The sequence below is a fragment of the Cyphellophora attinorum genome (genome assembly GCF_001299255.1).
Source record: "Cyphellophora attinorum strain CBS 131958 chromosome Unknown Contig2, whole genome shotgun sequence".
Taxonomy (NCBI): Eukaryota; Fungi; Ascomycota; class Eurotiomycetes; order Chaetothyriales; family Cyphellophoraceae; genus Cyphellophora; species Cyphellophora attinorum.
Window position 1 is genome coordinate 196,759 of NW_017253230.1, and position 22,108 is coordinate 218,866.

The 22,108-nt window shown below is 53.4% G+C and overlaps 7 protein-coding genes across 7 annotated transcripts; 3 read left to right on the forward strand and 4 right to left on the reverse strand.

Moving 5' to 3' along the window:
- Positions 1-619: 619 nt before the first annotated feature.
- Positions 620-1,183, reverse strand: AB675_2361 (DNA-directed RNA polymerases I, II, and III subunit RPABC2; the record flags this gene model as incomplete). The annotated part of the gene is made up of 2 exons (XM_018142327.1): positions 620-1,064; positions 1,164-1,183. The coding sequence occupies 2 exons, from the start codon at positions 1,181-1,183 to the stop codon at positions 620-622; spliced, it is 465 nt and encodes a 154-aa protein (XP_018004928.1).
- A 742-nt stretch (positions 1,184-1,925) lies between these two features.
- AB675_2362 (uncharacterized protein) lies at positions 1,926-2,323 on the forward strand (the record flags this gene model as incomplete). Its single annotated transcript, XM_018142328.1, has 2 exons — positions 1,926-2,090; positions 2,183-2,323. The coding sequence occupies 2 exons, from the start codon at positions 1,926-1,928 to the stop codon at positions 2,321-2,323; spliced, it is 306 nt and encodes a 101-aa protein (XP_018005297.1).
- Positions 2,324-2,845: 522 nt separating this feature from the next.
- On the reverse strand, positions 2,846-8,026 carry AB675_2363 (Tat-binding-like protein; the record flags this gene model as incomplete). Its single annotated transcript, XM_018142329.1, has 2 exons — positions 2,846-3,330; positions 3,412-8,026. The coding sequence occupies 2 exons, from the start codon at positions 8,024-8,026 to the stop codon at positions 2,846-2,848; spliced, it is 5,100 nt and encodes a 1,699-aa protein (XP_018004784.1).
- An 815-nt stretch (positions 8,027-8,841) lies between these two features.
- AB675_2364 (Patatin-like phospholipase domain-containing protein) lies at positions 8,842-10,982 on the reverse strand (the record flags this gene model as incomplete). Its single annotated transcript, XM_018142330.1, has 2 exons — positions 8,842-10,428; positions 10,464-10,982. The coding sequence occupies 2 exons, from the start codon at positions 10,980-10,982 to the stop codon at positions 8,842-8,844; spliced, it is 2,106 nt and encodes a 701-aa protein (XP_018005140.1).
- Positions 10,983-14,288: 3,306 nt separating this feature from the next.
- Positions 14,289-16,610, forward strand: AB675_2365 (putative leucine-rich repeat-containing protein; the record flags this gene model as incomplete). Its single annotated transcript, XM_018142331.1, has 1 exon — positions 14,289-16,610. One exon carries the CDS (start codon positions 14,289-14,291, stop codon positions 16,608-16,610), a length of 2,322 nt encoding a protein of 773 aa, XP_018005226.1.
- A 1,327-nt stretch (positions 16,611-17,937) lies between these two features.
- AB675_2366 (Serine/threonine-protein phosphatase PP1) lies at positions 17,938-19,099 on the forward strand (the record flags this gene model as incomplete). Its single annotated transcript, XM_018142332.1, has 5 exons — positions 17,938-18,117; positions 18,165-18,566; positions 18,661-18,673; positions 18,902-18,960; positions 19,016-19,099. 5 exons carry the CDS (start codon positions 17,938-17,940, stop codon positions 19,097-19,099), a joined length of 738 nt encoding a protein of 245 aa, XP_018004999.1.
- Positions 19,100-20,955: 1,856 nt separating this feature from the next.
- AB675_2367 (uncharacterized protein) lies at positions 20,956-21,957 on the reverse strand (the record flags this gene model as incomplete). Its single annotated transcript, XM_018142333.1, has 1 exon — positions 20,956-21,957. The coding sequence occupies one exon, from the start codon at positions 21,955-21,957 to the stop codon at positions 20,956-20,958; it is 1,002 nt and encodes a 333-aa protein (XP_018005084.1).
- Positions 21,958-22,108: the final 151 nt, after the last annotated feature.

A 22,108-nucleotide genomic window follows, 5' to 3' on the forward strand; every position in this document is an offset into this window, starting at 1 on the left:
TAGCTGACTGGGGATGTCGTAGTTGCCTTTGTGCACATTTCCCACCTGACTTCGTTTGCTTCTAGTACCTTACGTGGCATCGCCATGGCTCTCAAGGGGCTGCGACCGACCTTCGCGAGCACTCCCAATTTTCAACAAGACTGCCGCTCGTGGCTGAGAATGAGATCGAGCCGCCTATGCGCCCTCACCCAGGTGGTCTCGATTCCGCTGGTGGTCCTCGACTTGGCCGTGTTGTCTCAGCGACTGTCAGAGCTGCAGAGGTGGGCGAGGAAGATCAATTTGTACTTGGCCGTCAATGGGCACCATGCGCGCCTCTGGTTGTCATTGAGTCGTTGTCCATAATTGACGCGATATTCACTTGGAGCCATGGTCTCTCAGTGGCTCAAGAATACCGCCTCTGCGCAAATCCACAGAGGTTCAAGCCATGAGCGCCACTTCTCATGTTCCGTAACGATTGCACCACAAATCATTTCCAAGATGTAGACTCTGTGAGATTCCTGTCGACATTCATTCGCCTTCATCGTTAACGCCGGTGTCGCGGAGCCTGCTTTGCTGGCATCCGAGATCTGACCTGCGCGGCGACTGCTGCCTTGCACTCGATCCAGTCGTACAGGGGCGCTCACAACAACTCCTCAACAGTCCAATCCTCATACCACCCATCAGGCAAATACCTCCTCACCACCAGCGGCAACTTCTTCTGATTCAACTCCTTGATCGCAATCTGCAACGGGTCCGTCTCTCCCTCCAGATCCACCAACACCGGCGCATTCATGCTGATCTGCAATGCCCTCGTGCCCAACACTCTTGCTCTTTCATACTTCGTCATGTAGGGTGTCGTGGTGCGTTTCTCCTGGGGGATTTTCTTGTCTGCTTCTGAGGCTGATTTCGCGCCGGAGGCTTGGGTGTGGCCACCGTCCCCGTTCACAGCGACGATGTTGTTGGGATCTTCGGCATCGTTGTCGCCATCTCGCTCGACGTTCTCCTCCTCGTAGTCGGGCTCGAGTTCTTCGACTTCGTCTTCTTGCTCATAGAAATCTTCCTCGTTGTTGTCGTTGCCGAAGGCGCTGTGTGTAGCATGTCAGTAGGATGCGCGCGGAAACTTTTGAACCCTCTCTTGCACAGTCGTGTAGAGGTGTGTCCATTCAGAGAGCGCAAGAACTTACCCATCCTCATTGTCAGACATGTTTGATTGCGGTTGAGGTTGTCACTTTATTCAATGCCTTTGGCGTGCGCAGCAATGATAGTAGGGACTGAGTGTGACGAAGATGTTCGATAGCGAGCGTGTGAGATTGCGTCGGCAGCTAGATGCGAATGACGAGGAAGTAATGTGAAGAGTGTAGAGAAGAGCCTCTTTTCGTGAACTTCTTTTGCACAGGTAGCCTTGCGGCCATCTCACAGCCTTGCCAGCTGACGCCGGTTGACAGCCCCTCCTGTCCAGCATGTACTGAATTGACTCCTTCGACGCCGCTGCCACTTTTGTGGAAATCTCTGTTCGCCTATGACAACTTCTGGGGCACAATGAAGTTTGCCTGGCTGTGGTTACATGATGGGCGAGCTACCGGTCCTCAATGAATCCAAGCTGACCGACTACATTCGCTATTGCAATTAGGAGCACGCGTGATCTCCACAAAACGACATCGACGGCATGGCCCTCCATGACTCGTCTACTATATCCCATCGAGCGCAGGAACCCGGAAGTTCTGAGACCTTTCGTGCTAACCAGTCTTTCCACGTTGGCACTTACGAGGCGCCTTAGGTCTTACGAGCCTTGGCTTGCACAATCTGCTTACTTAGATAGGCATCTATAGATAGGTATATAAGCGGTACCTCTGGAGCACGAGTATACCTATAGCTGGCTCCAGCACAAGACATGCTCACTGCCTGAACCTTCCTCGCAGATCGAACCCCGTCGGGCTACCAGCAGCATGCCGCAAGCAGAAACCATCATCCCATCCGCCTACCGCCTCTGGTTCAGCACCCTAGAACCCCTGATGGGCATCTCAGGCTTCTACTTCAACCACATCAACCCAACCTACCTCCTGCGCACACTCAACCCTTCCTACAACGTCCTCCTACCCATGGCACCAGAAGTACGTCTACCCATGGAAACCAGCTCGGGCGAAACATCAATTCCCTGGCTCTGCTAATTCCCGATATATGTTCGATCTGACAGGCATTATAGACGCGCCTCCTTCTCGACACCACAACCGGCCTCTACGCCCAGAACCTCTTCCTGCAACTCATCCTCCGCGCGCCCGACCCAATGATGTGGGTCTCTGGAAGATCTGGCAGGGGAGTGTGTTGGTCGTGGACACCATCCTGATGTGTGCGGTGCTGCGAAATCTGTCGTGGTTGGGCGTTCTGCGTGTGCCGGGCCAGTGGAGCGTGGAGCAGTGGGCGAATGTAGTCATCATGGCGGGGTTGTTGGTTGTGAGGTCGGCTTTTGTATTGGGGTATGGGTTTGCGGGAAGGGATGGGGATGGGAACAGGCGGAAGGCGGGATAGATGAATGAATGATCCGCTCTTGATTCAAGACTTTCTACTGCAGTGATAGGAGCAGTGTCTAAAAGTGTGCCGGTAAGGGCAACGCATCCTTCTACGTTATCATTCTACCATGACCCCAGTGCATCAAGTCCATCCTTCTGACCATCTCTGAGCTGAATGGCCCACCATCGTTCCTCCTCAGACGCGAACCCAATGGATGGAGACTCCGTCGCGTCATCGTGCTTGTTGGCGGCCGAGGCGGCGGTCGAGGCGGTGCCTTGGTCGAAGACCCACTCGGAACAGCAGGTGAATTCGTATCATAGGTTTTTTTGCCATGCCCGTGAACAGTCTTGGAACTTCGCTAATAACTCCCATCTGACGAGCGCGGCAGATCCAATGGCACCTGCGTAACATCATGCATGTCCGCCCTGACTTCTGCAGCCGCTTCCAGCACCCTAGCCAAGACCTTCTGTCGATCCCACTCCTCCCGCGTCTTCCAGATCACATCCATGACCACACTGTTCGTTTGCTCCATCTGTTCCACCGTCATCGTAGCACAGTTCTTGGCCAATTGCTCTATTGCCTGACTGAGCACTTCATCCGAAGGTAGCACCAGCTTATGTTCAGGCTCCTCAGGCGACGGGTTCAGGATATCTTGAATGTGCGTGCTCGGTCGGCGAACCTGAGCCTGAGCCCCTTGTTGAGGCTGGCTCTGTGCGACGGGCCGCTGCGGGCTCGGCTCCACGTCGTTGAAGAGAGGCACGGTTGGTGCAGAAGCTGGCTGGATGCGTTCGAGAGGCGAGTGGTTGTCGTCCGCCGTATGAAGGCGTTGTGAGTGAGGTGGCTCTATACGAGGTGTCAGATTATTACGCGCTACGGGCTGGCTGGGCCTCGCACGGCCGCCATGAAGGGAATTCAGTAGCATACCTTGAGTCGCTGGTAAGTCCCGGCCAAGTGTCTCATCGTATGGGAAGAAGTTAGGTCCTGAGTCTTGTGTAAGGCGATTGTTGTCATTGGACGCCCCAGAGGTCTTGTCGCCGGAATTCTTCTTCTCAACCGGAGTGTCAGTGGTGCTAGCGCTGTTGTGGTAGTCGGCCGCCTGGCTGCCCTGTCGCATGGACGTGATGCCAGCTGTCTGCGAAAGAGGGTTTGACATTCCCGCGGCCTCCTGCATTTGCTGAGACGGAGCAGTGTACTGATAGTAGTGTCGGGGCTGGGCAGATGCATGTCCATTGAAGGAGCTGGAGTTCGTCTGCGGAGTCTCATTGTTTTTCTCACCTGAAGTAGGTGCTGACTCTCCAGCCTCACCCATTGGCGTGTCATCGTCGACATCGGCTTTGTGTCCTTCCGTAGAGACTGTGCCATTAGTGCGCTCTCCAGTGTTGGTGGCCGAAGTGTCTTTGTGAATGCCATTTGTGAGAGCCGAAGTCGTACTCCTAGAAGGCGTCGTTGGATTGAAGGTCGCCAGAAGGTCTGGACCGCTGGGTGCGATGGGAATGCCAAGTCTTATAGGTCCAACGGTAGAGTCTGTTGTTACTGAGGCCCCGTTGGGTGGCACGTTGGACGTCAGACGAGGAGGCGGCATATCCTTGTTAGCAGCTTCCGCCTTTTGCTTCGCAATCAGCTCTTGCTCCCGAACCTGTTCTCTCTGGAACATCTTTTCGCATGCAGCTACAAGCAAAGGCTCCTGCGCCTCGATGCCGTCGATATCGACTTCAACATTAGCAAGAAGCTCGTTCGCTTTGATCAGACGATTATCGTCGCCAATCATCTTCGCATCCTTAGCAAAGCGACTTATGTCGAACAAGAAGTCCTTGGGGCGCTTGTAATAGCCATTGCTGAGACGCTTTTCGATGGTAACCGAGTCGAGGTTGTAGAAGAATTTGTCTGTTGCTTGCTCGACGAGGCCCGGGACGCCATGAGCATCGGTGCCCTTCTCAAATGGGCGAAATGTGGCCTGCGATTGTATCTCGACTGGCAAATCAGACGTCACGGTGGTCGGATCTGCTTCGTCGTAAAGGTAGCGGATCTGACTATCGTCAATAACACCATTTCTGAACATCTTGTACCGCGTGCGTATCTGATCCATGATAGGCTGCAGGCGGATCTTCAGCATATTGAGAGTCTGTCGATCACGTTTCTTCTGGAGTCTGAGCTCTTCCTTCGAGAGCACTGGCTCTGGCTTCGCAGGCTCTGGTGGCGCCACTGGAAGCTTTTCGATCATCCGGGGTTTGCGTTTTGTCGGATCGGGAAAACGATCTGGAGCTGTGGACACATATTCTTTGACAGGCTCGAAAAAGCGTACAATCTCTTCGTATTCTGGTTGCTGGACAGCGAAGCGATTTCTCGACGCATAGCCAAACATATCCTGCGCAAGACCGGCGTCCAATACATCGTCTGTCTCTGCAATACCCAGGACGAGAATCGGATCGGTGGGCTTGATAGATCGAAGCAGGCCAATAAAGGTCGGAAGTGCCGTAGTTGCAGCGAGCATCCGGTACCATTCTTGTACATTTGGGATGTAGATGACACTAGGCTTATGTGTCTTGACTTCTGAGAACAAGCGAATAATGGTAGCTTCAGGCGAGCTTGTCGTGTCGCCATACAATGTGGAGAGATCGAGATTTTGGACATGAAAGCCTTCGAAGTGATTCAGTAATGCTGCAGCAAGGTACTGTTGACCCATTCCGGTGCGACCATGCACGAGCATGCGCGGTCTGAACACCCGAGATGTCTCGAATGCTTGTTGCATGCGTTCTCGGCCAAAGGACTGCCCCTCAGACGTGTCCTCAAACTGTGCTTCCTCGAGGGCAGTTGTGATCTTCTTTCGTGGCATGATGTCGTCGACAATCTTGATAATCTTGTCGAGAGGTCTCTGTAACAGTGGAGCAACGCTGGGAGGAAGCGTTGCGGCTCCCGAAGAAGCCGACCGCTCTGACGAAGGTACCATCTTTTTGACTGACAACATGAAGTCTTTCGGCGTGACCTCTATCGTCGTAGGATCAATCAGCAATTTCTCGTTCGAAGAGTAGATCTGTGGGTATCTTCTTTGTACGGCGTTGAGCGCTGCTTCTGTGCACAAGGCGCGCAGGTCTGCACCACCGTACCCCTTCGTAAGCTTTGCAAGCTCGACCTTCACATCTGGCGCAAGAGGTGGACTCCAGCCCTTCGTGTGAATATCAATAATCGCCTTTCGAGCTTCAGTATTGGGCAATGGAAAGTAGAACTCGCGGTCGAAACGGCCAGGTCTTCGAAGTGCCGGATCGATCGAGTCAGGTCGATTGGTCGCGCCGATGACAATGACTTGACCTCGTCCGTCCATACCATCCATTAGCGCGAGCAGGGTCGACACGATGGACGCGTGGATCTGCTCTTGTTTGCTCGAACGTACGGGTGCCAGACCATCGATCTCGTCGAAGAATATTATACTGGGCTGGTTCTTGCGAGCCTCTTCGAACAAGAGTCGTAGTTGTCGCTCGGCCTCACCAACCCATTTGCTGAGGGCATCGGCACCTTTTCTCATGTAGAAGGTAACCTTGCGTCCCTGGGAGCTGACACTAGATGCCAGTGCCCGAGCAAGCAATGTTTTACCCGTTCCAGGAGGACCGTGGAAGAGCACACCACGCGGCGGTGTAATTTTGAACCTCATGAAAATCTCTGGGTACAGGAGAGGTAACGCAACCATTTCCTTGAGCTGATCAATGTGGCCCTGGAGACCACCGACGCCGTCAAAGGTGACATTCTGGTCCACGCCGAGCGGGTCAGCATCAGCCAAAGCTTGCTTGTCCTTGACTTTACCAAGGTTTGCTGGCGTCCCAGCAGGTGCTTGGTCTGCTCCACCCAGTCCAGGGAAGAGATTGAAGCCTCCAGCTGGTCCAGCTGTCGTAGGCGTCATGCCAACCGCACCTCCGACCTGCGGACGCGGCTGCTTCATCACTTCATCGTCGCTCGAGTCGGAGTCGACGTCACCCTGGGCACGAGGTGCGATACCGCCGCCAAGTACTGGTGCAGGCCCGCCAGCGCCGCCAAAGGGACCGTAGGTATTGAATAGACTCCTCTGCCAGCTGCCTGCCCCAGGCCTTCCCCGCCCTCGCTGTTGCGAAGGCGATGGAGCAGCCACTTCTTCCTCCTCTTCCAGGGGCGCTATCCGCAGCAGGTTGTAATTCGGCTTTGCTCCACCACGTCGACCTCTTGGCTCGTAGGTGATCTCTTCTCTGGCAGGCTTTGGCTTTCTGCCATCGCGCTTGAGCTCGGCAATTTCTGCAGCCAGCTCATCTTCGCCTTCACTGGGGACAGATGCCTGCCGAGACGCATTCCGACTCCGCCGAAGTCGAGTTGAGCGGCGACCACCATTGCTGGAAGAATCGTCGTATCGGGCGCTTCTCTTGCGTTGTGCTGGCTCGGACTCAGAAGAACCTGAAAGCTGCTCGTCTTTCTCTTGCTCCTCTGCAGGATCAAAGTCAGAGCTTTCCTCATTTGTACGCCGCCGCCGGGAGCCACTCGCATTCGCACTTCGCAAATTGCGGCGGAGTCGCTTCACTGGACCCTGCGGTGATTCTGGAGGGTCGGAGTCTGCCTTTCGTTTGTTGGCTGCGCGAGTGGTTCTACCACGCAAGACAGGCTTTTCGTCATCTTCCTCTTCGTCCTCCACATCATTGATCGAGATGCGAGGATTCTGATTCTGGAGCGGATCTGGTGACTCTGGCTCGACAGCGGCTTCTTTTTGTAGGTCACTAATGAGGCGAGGCAGCTCTGTGGCATCGGGCTCAGCTTGGGTCTGAGGATCACTGTCGGCTACTTCGTGTTGTGACGCTTTGACCTCGTAGTCTTCCGCCTCTTTCGTGTCATGAGAATTCGGCTCGGTGTCCTCGTCGATGGTACTTTTCGAAGGATGCTTGAGACCTTTGCCACCTCTCGTCGGACGTGAGGAAGCGGGTTCTGGGCCTCTTGAGCCTTCCCGGACTTCTTGCACGTGATTGCCAGAGTTCGTCAAGGCAACGAGAGGCTCGTCTTCGTCGTGAGAGATGCGACTGCTGCGACGAGCAGGTGGGCCTGGTGGCTGCGTCGATTGACGGCTACCAGTTCGAGTGGATCGAGCGGGTCGATTGACCATCTTGGACAGCTTTTCTGAGTCAACTTTGAATGTGATCTTGAGCTCGCTCTTTCTGGGAGTGCGAGGCCGAGAAGACCGCGGCTTTGGATCGTCCTCGATCAGTTCGTCGTCTTCGTCACTTGAGCCTTCCTCGTAAGTGATGGCTTTCTTGACACTATTCCGCACGGGTCGGCCGTTTTCATTGGTCTCGACTTCTTCATCTTCTGACTCTCCGAAGGAGCCGGAGTCGTCACTGAGCACTTCTTCACTGTCGCTGTCGACGTCCGAGCCCTTATAGCCTCTCCATGGCTTCCTCCTTACGCCTTTCGGCGCACCCCGTCTCGAATGACGATGCTTTGATGGGCCCGGAGCCGCATCGTCGTAGTCATCATCGTTGGAGTCTTCCGCCTGGGCGATCTCCTCCAACGTCTTGTTCCTAGTGCCGCGCATTTCGATCGATTCGGATGTGAACTCCGGGGCTGGCGGGTGCACCGAGGAGGAGCAAGCTCGTGTTGTTGCAAATTCACACACGCGATGGTCATATGTTCATGACAGCTGGTAGCTACAGATCGCACCAGTCTTGATGCTTTGAATGGGTGGAATGACGATGCAGTCGGTTGTATTGGTAGGCTGGTAAGCTGCTCGGGACGATGAAGGTTGCTCTTGCGGGCGTTATGGCGGCTTCAGCGCGTCGGCTCAGACAGCTACCTTTCTGAACATGACACAACTGATAAAAGTACAGCCTTCAGTGATGACTGCTCTTAAGAAGTGGCAAGTGACCGTAACAGGGCGATGAAACCAGTTGGGGCAGTCACTACCAGGCGCTTGAGACGCGAACCTGCGCCCTGCCTGGCCCATGTCTTGGCATTATCAGGCCTCACAGCCAATCACGTCCCTCTATTCCAAAACTTTTGCACTTGCAAATGCACGTCCGAGATAGCATCAACAACTTGTTTCTTTTGTTGCTTTCGAATGTTCTAATCATGCTTGTCGTCACCGGCCTGAAAGTCCGTCGAATCTGCTCACAATGACTTCGCGACACATTTTGCGCCGGTTTTGAGCCTCAAGTCGACCTTCTCATGACTTGCGACAAAGGAAACGAAATGCAGGAACGACTTCGAAGAGAACCGAGCTTCGCTCAGATCGACGCCGACGCGATCTTACCCCAGATTCTGCGGAGATCAATGCCGGGTACTTTTGAACCATGCTGGTCACGTGATGAATTCCACTCGGTTCGTATTGTCTACTAATAGTGTCTATGACATCTACTGTTCATCTACTGCTTCGTGAAGATCTTCGTCGTTACCGCCCTCTTCATCAGTCGTCGCCACTTCCTCTGGCCCTCGTCCATCATCGTCCCACAGTACAGACGCCTGCCTCGTCAACTCCTGTATGATGCTGCTCTGACGCCTAGGCCCAGAGTATGTAGGCGGCCGATCACGTGCTGCTCGCTGCAGCTCACCGTCCGTGTCCGTGCCTGTTTGATCAAATTCTGCCTCTTTGTTCTGCAGCTCGAGTACCCGGGAGGGTGTTGCAGGCCGGTCACTAGCCGCTTGGCCATACTTTCGCAAGCCCTCCAAAATGACATTCTCTACCAACATTCTGTTTGAGATGAATTTGATCCTTGGCCAGCAGCTCCTTTCGCCCGCTTTGAGCATTCGCTCTAGTCGTACTGGAGTCGGATCACTGAGGATATACCAGAAGTCGCTCAGTCTCGTCTTTGGCCAGATTGTGATCGTACCAGAGAATCGCTGTAGCCAGAGATCTGACCAGTCGGAGCCGAGTGGCCGTGGAAGAAGCTCTAGGTGCTTCAGTATCTTCAAGTACTTCTGCAGATCAAGTTTTATGGCGGTCTCGAGCGAAGAGCCGAGAAAGCCGCCACGCCAGCCACGGCCTCGGCGGTGACTGACGGGTCGACCTGGAGAGCCTCTTGGTGAGAAGAAGAACAGATTGATGTGTGGGTTGACCTGAGACACAATCGAGAAGTTGACGTTGAAATGTATGTTCAAGGCTTTTAGAGGTATGTCGGTTCGCAGGCTGCCGTCTTTCCACTTGTTGCCGAACGAATAAGGTCCTAGTGTGCCGTCAGGATGTTTCCTCATCAGCACAATCGGATTGAGAATGCCCGGCACTGCAGCCGATGCAAGTACCGCTGACCAGATCACGCAGTCTGGTGAAGTGATATGATTGTTCAGAAGAACCGGAGAATGTGGATCAGATGGAACGCACGAAACGTTCAGAATTCGGCCCGTGCGCTGATACGCTTCGCGGAAGGTGAGTGATCCATGGCAGAACCACGCAGATTGTTTGGCCCAGTCAAGGCTATCAAATCGAGCTCCAGTGCGCCACCATCGACGCAGCCATGTGGTCATGCCTTCGTGGCAGGCTCGAATGCGGTAAGCGAGTGCTGGCACAAGCAGTTGTTTTAACTCATCATCCGTTCGCGTAGCTACCAACGCCGCGACGAGCGCTCCTCCAGAAGTGCCAGTGATGATTTCTGGAAGCTGCTGGGTCTCCAACAGTGCTTTGATGACTCCAAAGTGGTAGTAGGCAAAGGTCGCCCCGCCGCTCAGGCAAAGGGCTGTCCGCCCAAAGTTGAGCTCCAAGTGACGAAAGAACCTGCCCTTGTCCCTATCGGAGATGTGTTCGGCGTTGCAGACCGTGGTCAGACCCTGGTGCACTCGTTTGTAAAAGGTCTGAACCAGGTCTTTCGTCCCAAAATACGTTTCACTGTACAGACGCGGATTTTCGACGCCCATGAAGTTGTTCTTGATGCAAGCCTCAAGCAGATCTTTCAGCTCAGTGAGGCTGTTAGTCTGATCTGAACCAGATATCTGCTCGGCCACAGCAATCTGTTCCGTCAGGTGTGCCAGCTGCTGGTTGACACGTTCGACTGTTGCATGGTTATAGTAGGAATAAGGCTTGACTCCCTCCACTTGTCGTTGCAAAGATACGCATCCAGCTCTTGGGCAGCAGCCTTCCACTCATCGTAGTCTCTGGCATGTTGCAACCGTTTTCGAAGGGTCTCTCGCCGGCCGATCCAGGCGAACAGGTGTTCATATAAATAGATATAGAGTCGAGTCAAGTTGTATGCTCCGAATAAGAATACTATCCAGGCAAGGACTCCAAATAATAGTGGCCAGTAGAGAATGGAATACACGAAGCCCTCCCTCGTCTCGTCCTTCGAACGTCGTGGCTCGCGTTTCCGTCGGGCTTTCTTGATTTTCTGGTGTATGGGACGCCAATCATTCAGTGCTGTGACAGGCTTTGTTGTTGGCGCCGACAGAGCCTCTGAGAATGCCTCGAGTTCGCCATCTAAGAGGAATTCGGTATCAAAGTCTGGTAATGAATGTGGATCGTATGAGTGGCTGGCAAGGATTGGATCCTTGCTACCTTTCGAGCTCATGTTTGACGATGCTGCTCCGCGAATCGCACGCGAAAGCAATGTCGGACACTATACTATCGATCTGCGTGCAGGACATCGCTTCGGGTCATGATCATAAGCATGGGGGTGTAGGTCGTATGATGACATGTTGGTGTCTTGATTTTGTTGGGTGTTGCCACGTCGATCACTTGAGGGCTCACCTTACGTAAGCACTGCACTGGTTTCTCGCCGCGCCGGACGACGCCGTCATTCGATTCAACCACATTATTACAGTGTCGATTATGGAACTGCCTACAGCGCGACGATATAGTCTGCAAACATATGAACTCACCCATTGAGCGTAGGTGACGACGGGGGGCGTCATTGGCTCTGGTTTCAACATTATTCGAAGAGGGAAGGATGGGCCATGAAGCACGCACGCACAACATATATTTACAACAGTTTACCAGTATGCTCACTGTGGTAAGATCAAAGCCCAACAGATGGTATGGCAACTAAAAGGCGTGCTCTCTAAGCTAAGTCATTTGCATAATTGCTCAGCACACGCAGACCTGAATCGCTACTATGTGCCTATCAGAATTGCAAGTACGAGGCATAGCACAACATCCAGACATGGAACAACATCGAGACTGCGGGAGTGCATTTCCGATGGAGGTCACGAGAGGCCCGACTCTGTTACACAACAGTTGAAGTATTACATGCTTGTCCACACAAGCGAGTCGAACAGCGTCATTGTAGGATTGGATGGCCTTCGAACAGGATCGAAGCATGGTGTCGGCTTATTATAGGTGTAGTCAGAAGCATAGAACCCCCTGTCCCCACGGGGAAGACCCTACAGGCAAGATCCCGCGGGCTGCGGAGCATTATCTCGTGCTAGGGAGACATGATCCGTTAAACATCGCTGTTTGAGGCCCTACCGTGGTGCATCCCTCGCGTCCTCGAAGATAGAGAGATACTATATCTCCCGACCCACAAGCCATAGATCAGGGAAGGCCGAGCGGAGGCACATTTGTTGTAGAGACTCCAGATGTCTGATGCTTCCTCTGTCGCACGAGATCTAGCCTGCACAAAAATTAGTTGCAGTAGTGCTCCTCCGCTAGTTGAACTAGCGTGGGCAGGAGAGCGTTCAGATGCGTGCGCTCGAGTTCGCACGAGCTCAGCTCTTGATACGACATGCAAGCTGAAGAGCTAGTGGTACAGTTGAGCCCTCGGCAACCATCATCACGCAGAAACGCCAATAGGGACAATGCCTGCGAACGTGAGTCGTGGTATGTGCCCAGTAATCTCGGAGGCAGACAATTGAGCTGCTGAGAGTTCGCGACGAGATGGTGCCCTCCAAGTCGTATTGATCGTGATCGAAGCATCTAGTCCGTTACACAGCATTCGTAGTAGGCCGGTAGCCGCGTGAGAGCGCAGGCGCAGGCGGTCACGCTCAAGAATGTTGTCGTGTACGGACCTCGCACGGAGCTCATCTTCAAGTTGATGCAGGTCATCGTATCTGGACGAGCTTTGACCACATGCTCCAGCCACTGGTAGCGGGGATTACGAACAGTCGGGTGGGGACGCTCGTTAGCGGCGAGGCTCGGCGCGAGAGCTGCCCGAGTGACACTGGCTGGACCCGGAAAGATCGCTGAGCAGTGAAAAGTATCCTATGACCATGCGCCATACGATCTTCTCGAGCTTCACCGCTTCGATACACCGCGGTGCTGATAGGTATGGCAATTGGCCGATGTTGTGCAGCGTCCTTTGAGGTGATACGACCCAGGTTGCCTTGGACGTTATTGAAATTATGGATGATCGGTCGCTTGAAGGAATGCTGCCGGGGTTTTCGCTGGTGGCCAATTTCTTGTTGCACGAACATGCCACTATCAGGCGCCTCGAGATTCGACCAATACGAACACAGATCTCCGCAACGTCGAAGGTAGTCGTTTTCGTGGTTCGACGCAGATTTCCGCCATGACGATGTAGCGGAGTCTGCAGTCTGCTAAGGTTGATGTTGCTGTGACATGAGGCCATCAGACGCATGAGAAGGCAGCATTGGCTCGCAGCGTTCATTGGCCTAAACCCCACGTCAGAAATGTCAGCTCCAGCATAGCAGTAGGATTCGTGCAACTGTCGCACCATCAAAACGTCTCGAACATCAGCGACAAGCACGACCGGCCCGTACGTTGTAGCCAATAACTTTGCGGCAGCATCATTCCTGAGCGGCGGTGTTGTGTCCTGACCATGGGCCTAAGTGCCCTGCTGACCACGACTGTTAATAATAATTCCTCACGAGATTGAACACGAGAGGTCCTCGATATGGTGAGCGTGGTCTGATTGTAGAAATCACCACATGCCACACACAATCAGAGGCATAATCTTTCGACCATGACGCCCCCAAACTTCCGCTTGCGCCATCTCGGCCGCTGCCCGTCATCTTTTGCCTCGAAAGTGACCCCTCGAGAACCATTCACAGGCGCTAACAATGCAGACTGAGATCCACCTCGCTGATCTAGCGTGCAGCTTCAGATTTAGTTCCCTGTCGCCATATCAAGCGAGATGTTCGTCTGGTGCCCTTCCTGTCTGGACTCCTGCCTCTCGATAGCTCAATAATCCAACCACAAGGCAAGTAGCACTCAGGTCGCAGCTGCTGGTGTATGCGCGCTCTTGCTGCAAATCTTGAGGAGCATTTAGTCGTTGCACCTCAGGCTCTCGCATCATCCTCGCTTTTGACTTTCACCTAGGTCGAAGCCAATCTAAAAAATTACTTCGTCCTTCAGGCATCATTGGACCCATCGAGCCGTGCCATTGCACCTCAAGCTTACTACTTCTCGCGGTACGACTTCACTCTGCACCTACAACACCAACGCGTTGTATACCACACTCCTTTGTTGCCGGCGTATACGTTATCAATTCAAGGTCGAGACTACATCTGAAGCACCCTCTGCAGTCCTCAGGCCACAACACGCAAGTGACTCAGACTCAGCCAGGCCAGACACGGGCAACCGCGAGCAATCGTTTCAGCCCGCTTGTGCAGATACCTGACAATAGCACTTTGTTGCCTACCCGAAAGGACCGACCTGACTCCATAAGACTCAGCTTGTATGCTGTCGAGCGTCAATCATAGCAGAGACTCGTCCAACTCTGGACTTTTCGATTGACACACAAACGAGGGCTGACTGGTGGCATTATGGCCTCTACAAATAGATTAGCACTCTGTTGAACAGCAGAGTTGCTAGTCAATACCATCCCCGTCCTACATCACACACGCCCAGACCAGATCCGCCGCGCGACCTCGATCCCGCGGGCGGCCCCTCGACCTGCATCGCAGCAAGTAGACTGACGATGGAGAAGGATGAATTCTACACTGAAGAAGGACATACCTTTGTGCGGTCCCTGTCACAGTTCATTCGCCAGCATGAGAAAGCCTTAGCCAACAGTCTGCAACTGTCAGTACAAAGGAGGCAGTCTTTGTCGGCGCTGAATGCCCCATCGACGCTGGTCTCCGGCCTCGCTACGAAGACCTCAGGTTCGTCAAATGCAGCAGCGAACCCTCTGGCAGCGGCTCTGTCCTTCGCGGGTCTCAGTTTCAAGTCGCATTCTATGAAGTCGCCACATCTCATTCTGACGCCCCACCACCTCTTCTTCCTCCTGTCCAAGATAGAGGAGCTTGATGTAGATGTTGGTCCGATGAACGTGCGCATCGAGAGCCTGCACGGCGACTCTTCCGCAGGCAACTATGTATCGTTTCTGCAAGGGCACAAAGGTCTGCGGACGCAGTCTGATCGTGACTCAGTCCACTCGGTCTCGAGCATGCGCAGTGTCATGTCCAGCATGACCACTTTTTGGTCCTCACTAAGCCTGATGCACAGCACCTCACGAACCGAGAAGGCAAAAGCGCAGCAAGCGGCGGACCTGAAGTACTTGTATTCGGCATTCACTAAAGTCCCGTCTCTGAAGTTGGTCGCGGACTCCAGGGCACCTCTTATTCAAGGCTTCGAGGAGTTTCCATTTGATACTGCAGTGCCGCTTTACAGCTTCAAGAACTTGCAGCAACTGGACATAATCGACATAGACTTCCGCTCGTTCCACGGCTGGGATCGACTTTCGGAGCAGCTAACATTACTTACTGTCAAGAGAGCCAATCTCGACGACCCGGCTGAACTGTTGACCGACATAGTACTTGACGACGCTGAGCAAAGGCGCCGAAGATCTACCAAAGGCGGCAGAAGCTCACCCACGCCAGCCTCATCGTCGTGGACTGTACCGTCCACGCCACGTGGTGATTATACCGGTACGCGTTCCGATCCAGGTTCTCCAGTGAGCGAAAGCCCCAAGCCCCAAGACTCAGTACTTTCGAAGGATGCGACCATACTAGCAGGCAGCGTGTCCCCCAAGCGACCAAGTGTCGTGCGACCGGCGACTTCGTACAAGCATGTCCGAAGCTATTCGACAAAGGCCAGTCGTTCTGGCTCGGGCAGCTCTAATTCCAGCGAGTACTCGTCCTACCCGTTTCGCTCGAATAGCAGCTCCAGTCTACTGAACCTGCATGTGCTTCCCAGCACCAAGTGGCAACGACTGAAGTATTTGTCTCTGGCAGATAATCGACTGAGCTCGATTTCCGCCAAAAGCCTGGCACCTGTCGCGGCCACACTCAGATCACTCAATCTATCCAACAACCTCTTTACAGAGATTCCTGATGCACTAGCCTGCCTGACCAGACTGAGCTCCCTGGACTTGTCGAACTGCATGATCGGGTCATTGCAGTCGCTGACCAAGAGTCCATTGCCTGCGATCACTACCATAAAATTGAAGTCCAACCGGCTTACGTCGTTGGCTGGTGTAGAGCGAATGCTATCATTAGAGAATATCAGCGTTCAAGACAACCATCTGAAGGACGTCATGGAAGCTGCTCGACTTACAGCACTTCCAAACCTGCGTAGGGTCTGGATCAAGCACAATCCATTCACCAAGACCACCAATAACTATCGTGTCCAGATTTTCAACCTCTTCCGGACTACAGCTGGGTATTCAGAGGACATTGTCTTGGACGATTACTCACCAGGGTACACAGAGAAGAAGCAATTGGTTGAGCGAGTGCCAGAAAAAGAGCCTCGAACAAGTCAGACGATCGTACAGATCGCGGAGCCTGTTGTCGTGCACGATGATGCTCCTGCTCAGGAGCAGCGCGAGGGGGCAGACATACACAAGGCTTCTACACGACGGAGGAGGACCGCCAGGCGCAGGATAGTGGATCTAGCGCATGACGAGGGTCGTTGGGAGCCTCAGGCCGAGATCAAGGTCGTCTCCAGACCGTCAGACGATATCAGGAGACCTTTGGACATGGCGACCGTCGATCAGGACCACACCGCAAGCAGAACTCGATCTGCCTCACAACCGGCAGACGTCAGCGTCGCACTCACTATGCCGGGTACTGATGGCGTTGCTGGGACAGAGCCATCACGCGCAACTCACGACAGCACGTACCGAGATCAAGCCGAAGCTTTGAGGCGCGAGCTGGGCAGCACTTGGCTTAGTGCTTTAGAGAGTCAGAACTGGCACGGAAGCCATCATCTGGACGTCCAAAACATGCAATCTATGGGACACCCGCCCAGCCTTCATCGCGCAAACACCGTGGCGGTTGTAACTGGGAGGACTCTGGGGTGAACTGGACTCGGCCACCTACCTTGAATGATTCACCCATCCAAAAGCTCGCACATCGGAAAGAGCAGTATACGACCGGAGGATGTACAGTACGCGAATGGGAAGCATATCTTGTGAGGAGGAATCCGTTGTTAGAACGAATCTCAATTTTGGCGGGCATGTTTTCGATTTCGACGATACCACAGACTTTTGTATTATGGCATTGCAATGGCGCTTGGAAGGTACAATGTGTAGATATTGTTTCACTTACGCCGAGATGGTTGGCATGACGATGAAGATAATGTGAACAAGCTATCTATTAAGACTGCATCATAAACTTCTTCCTCTGCCATATATACCTCGGAACCTTTGGCAGTGTCTAATAGCCCTCCAGTCTGTCTCCGTTTGTGCCTACAGCCATATGCGCAAAGTGCTTTCTCAGTCACTCCCGCTCTCCGTACAATGCACTCCCCATCAGTTCTCAGTGCCCGTCACAGTCAGACAGCGGAAAATCATGCTTACCAAAGCCTCAGATCTAAAAAAGAATCTGGTTCGAGTGAAGGTGGTACAATTCAACAATCTATCACTTGCCACTGTCCAGAAGCCCATCGAAAGGCCAACTCGACTTCGAACTTGAACGCATTGAAAAGGCAAAGCTGCTGCTCAGAAAGCACCACCATTGAACCCCGCCTAGCACTTGTCCAGGCTCTGTCTTTCAAAAGTTCAAGCACTTGATCTTCAGCAGTGCCTCGCTCTTGCCAAGGCTCATCACCGCCGAATCTGTTGCTTTGGCCTCTTTTCAGTCGACTCACCACCTTGCTGCCGCCCCTGCATCGCGTCGCTACATCTCAAATTCCGACTCTAGCAGCTCGATATCTATCAGACTTCATCTCTGTATGCGACATTGACATCTTAGCAATCGACTGAAGCTCTTCTACGACGAGACAAAAATCCCTGTTGTCATCCCGCACTGCGCCGCCCGACTGCCCCTTCAGCGTACGGTTTCACAAATACACTCATCTTTTCCCGCTACAATCATCGCCTGAATCGGCTGTGAGGCGATATCGCACGTCGCTGCCAGCTCAGCCAGCCGTCAAAGCGCCCTCGTGGTGATACTCAGGGTGTCGCGGACCACCAGGCTCATCACAAATGTATGTTATCCCTTCTCCACCAACACGTCAGCTAGTCACTTTTTCAATCACGAGCCCTCAACTGACACTACGGCTATGCAGAGTACATACAATCTAGAGAGCACCCGCTATCACCGTCCCGTCTGCTCTTTCCGTAATTCTCCTTTCGACCACTCCGGGTCGCGTCTCCCTCCCCACCACTACCCCTCGGGGACCTCAACATGGCCGATCAAAATGAGATCGACCTAGACTCGGTCATCGATCGCCTGCTCGAAGTCCGCGGCTCTCGTCCTGGGAAACAAGTTCAACTGCTCGAGGCAGAAATCCGTTATCTGTGCACAAAGGCACGCGAGATCTTCATTTCTCAGCCAATACTGTTGGAGCTGGAAGCACCCATCAAGGTATGTCGAGGTACATGTACTCTCAAGGATGACTCTGACCTCGCTAGATCTGCGGTGATATTCATGGACAGTACTATGACCTACTGCGCCTGTTTGAGTACGGCGGATTCCCTCCCGAAGCGAACTACCTCTTTCTCGGCGACTACGTCGATCGAGGCAAGCAGTCTCTTGAGACCATCTGCCTGCTCCTAGCATACAAGATCAAGTATCCTGAGAACTTCTTCATCCTACGTGGCAACCACGAGTGTGCCAGTATCAACCGCATCTACGGCTTCTACGACGAGTGCAAACGCCGATACAACATCAAGCTGTGGAAGACTTTTACTGACTGCTTCAACTGCTTGCCCATTGCGGCCATCATCGACGAGAAGATCTTCACAATGCACGGCGGCTTGAGTCCCGACCTCAACTCTATGGAGCAAATACGTCGCGTTATGCGCCCCACCGATGTAAGCAAAACTACCCCTCTCCGACTTCTGTTACACAAAACAGCCGCTGGCGCACGCCATCTGCACCTGCGTAGTTCACCACTAATCATGACAGATTCCCGACTGCGGTCTGCTCTGTGACCTTCTATGGTCCGACCCCGATAAGGACATCACCGGCTGGAGCGAGAACGATCGCGGCGTCTCATTCACCTTCGGTCCCGACGTGGTGTCTAGATTCCTACAGAAGCATGACATGGACCTCATCTGCAGAGCCCACCAAGTTGTCGAGGACGGTTACGAGTTCTTCAGCAAACGACAACTTGTCACCTTGTTTAGCGCACCCAACTACTGCGGAGAGTTCGATAATGCTGGCGCCATGATGAGTGTCGACGAGAGTCTCCTGTGCTCATTCCAGGTATGTCAACCTCGCAGATACACTTCTCGACTCCAATTCTAATATTTCATCGCAGATCCTGAAGCCCGCCGAGAAGAAGCAGAAGTACGTTCTAGGCTCCAAGAGCTCCAAACCCAACACCCCGCGCAAAGGAAAATGAAGACACGGTCCCATACCGCATAACCCCGGCTGATTCACATTCTTTTCATGTACACAGGTTCGGAAGAAGATAGACTTCTCAACTCCCGATGTCTGGCACGTCCAGCAAGTTGTCGTTCTAAGACGAACCCGAAGTCGGAGTCGGACAACCCCCATCGACCTTCCGAACCTCAACCTCAGCTGTATGGTACGATCGCGGACGAGCGAGTCAAGATGTGTACGAGTGCTTTTGGACCACGTTACTAGGCGACGAGTCGGCTTTCACGTCGCCAAGTGATGGCATTTTATGTTAACTACGTTTTGGTGAGCTATGAGGACGAGCAACGTACGGTATGAGTGGGCATGCTCTCTTACGACTGCAGTGCTGTACTTCGAGAGCGGACGCAATGAGAATGGGCAGCGGGCAGGCGGGCTCTGGACGTCTATTGCTACAGCAAGCTCAAACTGGGCGAATCTAGATCGATTTGCACTCTTTCCATCACTCCGTCCCTGTGCTTTTTGTTCTATCATTCCTGCCATCCAATGCTTCCAGATCGAGATGCCTGATTACGACTGACTTGCATCAGCAGCTATGGCCACGAGGACTCAGCGCCCGTCCAGTGACCACCCGTACACACCCTCGATACTCCCGATGTTCCGCCTCACCTCCGCCAAGCACCCGTAGCGATCACTTCATGAGCCCCCTCCTAGGCATCTCACCTTTGCACCGCCCAGCAGACAGGCAAGCAGCTCCAGATAAGGAGTCGACAAAGTCTATAGAAGCACGTCGTTGCATGCTGCACCACAAAGACATGGGGATGACGATGGCTGTGAATTCCACGTCGATGCCTTTTTCGACCTAAGATCCTTAGTGAGACCGGTTGACTGTACCCGCACCTGCCTCGCTAGACTCTTGTTACGATACTGCAGAAGTGACTGCCTGCTGCTGGCAGTCGCTCCTCCATTTCCATACATTCTCGGCAGGTGCGATTAATAAGGGCGACCTTCCTGCGAAGCATGTCCTTGGCTGTCGGCAGAAGCGATCAGCTGGCGGCATTCGCGCCTGCCTTAACAAAGGCTTGCTACAACGCGGCAGGAGCGATTGGATGGGGGTCCTGCTCCTGCCTTGCTGACACCTGCAAGGCACTGCAGGAGTTACGGCAGGGGCGATCGGCTTGAAGGACCTTTCCTGCTGGGTACAGGCGTGGCTGTTGGCAGGAGCGTTGCGTCGGAGTTGACTCAAGGGCTTGTCAGTGTTACTTGGAGATGCTCGCCTTACGGGATAGCAACAGATGCTATTGCAGCATGGCAAGCGTAGGAGGAGCCTGGTTTTGTTGATGTAGAAAGAAGGAAGAAGACGAAGTCATTGCAGGCGAGGCCGATACTTATGCCCTATCGACAGAGTGCAGATCCGTTGCAGGCCGGAAGGATCACTTCACTGAACCGGTCGCTAGGAATTCACTGTTTCATCGGTGTATTGGTGTAGGGTGCTGCCTGTTGTGATTCACTTTTGGGATTGACGCTTTCTTTTGCATGGACCTCAGAAGACGAGAACGATCTCAACGTGGCGATGTCCTCGGTTTACGCGAAGCCAAGCAGAGTACTCAGACAAGTGGTATGGCTCGCAATTGGACCTTATCCGTGTCAGCTATCTGTCGATAATCTCCTAGTGGAAGGGCTTTCGGAAAGACGCTAGTTTTCCGAATATTGGTACCCTCGAGCAAGCCAGAAAGGCTTCTCCTGCACGACCTCATGGTTGAAACCCCCGTCAGCAGCGTGGTCTCTAATCCGTATGATCCAATCCTTGGTACTCATTGTCCCTGACCATTTGCTCAAGTCACGCATAATCTCGTACGGCTTCTGTCCATAGTGCAACGGCTACCGTTTCCCAATTTCCTCAATCTGTCTATACGCGATATCTTCTTCGGGAAAGAGATACAAAGGTGCAGCAGAAATCCCACAGAACTCCAATGTGATCGTGATGCTTTTATGAGCGGCTAAGGTGAAGAAGTCTTGCATACCCGTTGTTCTCGCACCTTTGGCGAAGTACGAATCGTGTGATGCTGGAAAGAAACCTGCGAAAAGAGGACAGTCGTTGTCTGCTACGAGTCCCACGCCGACGTGCTGGAGCGTGCAAGGGATTTCCATCTCGCGATGCCCGTCGGAGGGAATTGTGTCTAGCACCTCCTTGCCGAAGAACGCAGCCAGCCATATACATATCTCGTCATCGGTGAGGTCCGTGCCCGAGACGTCGGCGAAGATACTGCCGTAGAGCTTGGCGTTCGTGAAGGCGACGTGTTGTAGTCGTGGCAGCGTGTCGTTATTCAACAGGTGGTAAAGTGACCGCAACGTTGCATAAGGCGTCATGTAGGAGGCGAAGTCTTCGTCCAGCCGCAAGTATCGGATCCTGCGGAGGTGTTGTTGTAGGTCGACATCAAGGGATTCGGGGATACGTTTCTGACTGATGCGGAACGGGGAGGTGATGTGGAATTCCGCATTGCGCTCGATAAGTCCGTCATTCTGGATGAGGTGACGCCAGTCGTGACAGACGTGCATGGGAGTTAATGATCCGCGTGATCGTGGGTTAGAGATGTACCTGAGCAAGGGAAAGTCAGGCGCGGCTGTATCGAACCAGGCTAGAATTCGGGCAATAAGTGGCTTGAACTCGGAGATTTCTAAGTCGAATTCGTGATCTGCATAGACGTAAGCGAAAATGATGATCTTGAGCTCGGCCGGCAATCGCGAGAAATGGTCTGGAAGGCCAGATGCGCGCCTGATCAGTGGCTGAGGCTTCCTCGTGATGTTCTTGGTGCATGCTTTTCCCGCGTTATTGAGGTGAAACTGGACAAGACTGGTGATACTCCAAGTAATGGTTGACATTCTGGATGCCTTGCTGGATGGCCTCTTGGGCACTTTGAGATGATGGCGAAGATGGAAAGTATGAAGCGCAAATCAAAGAGCACGCTTAAAGCATAGGTAGAGGGACAAGACGAGGGCACATATATGGCGGTGCTGATGAGTACCTTCAAAG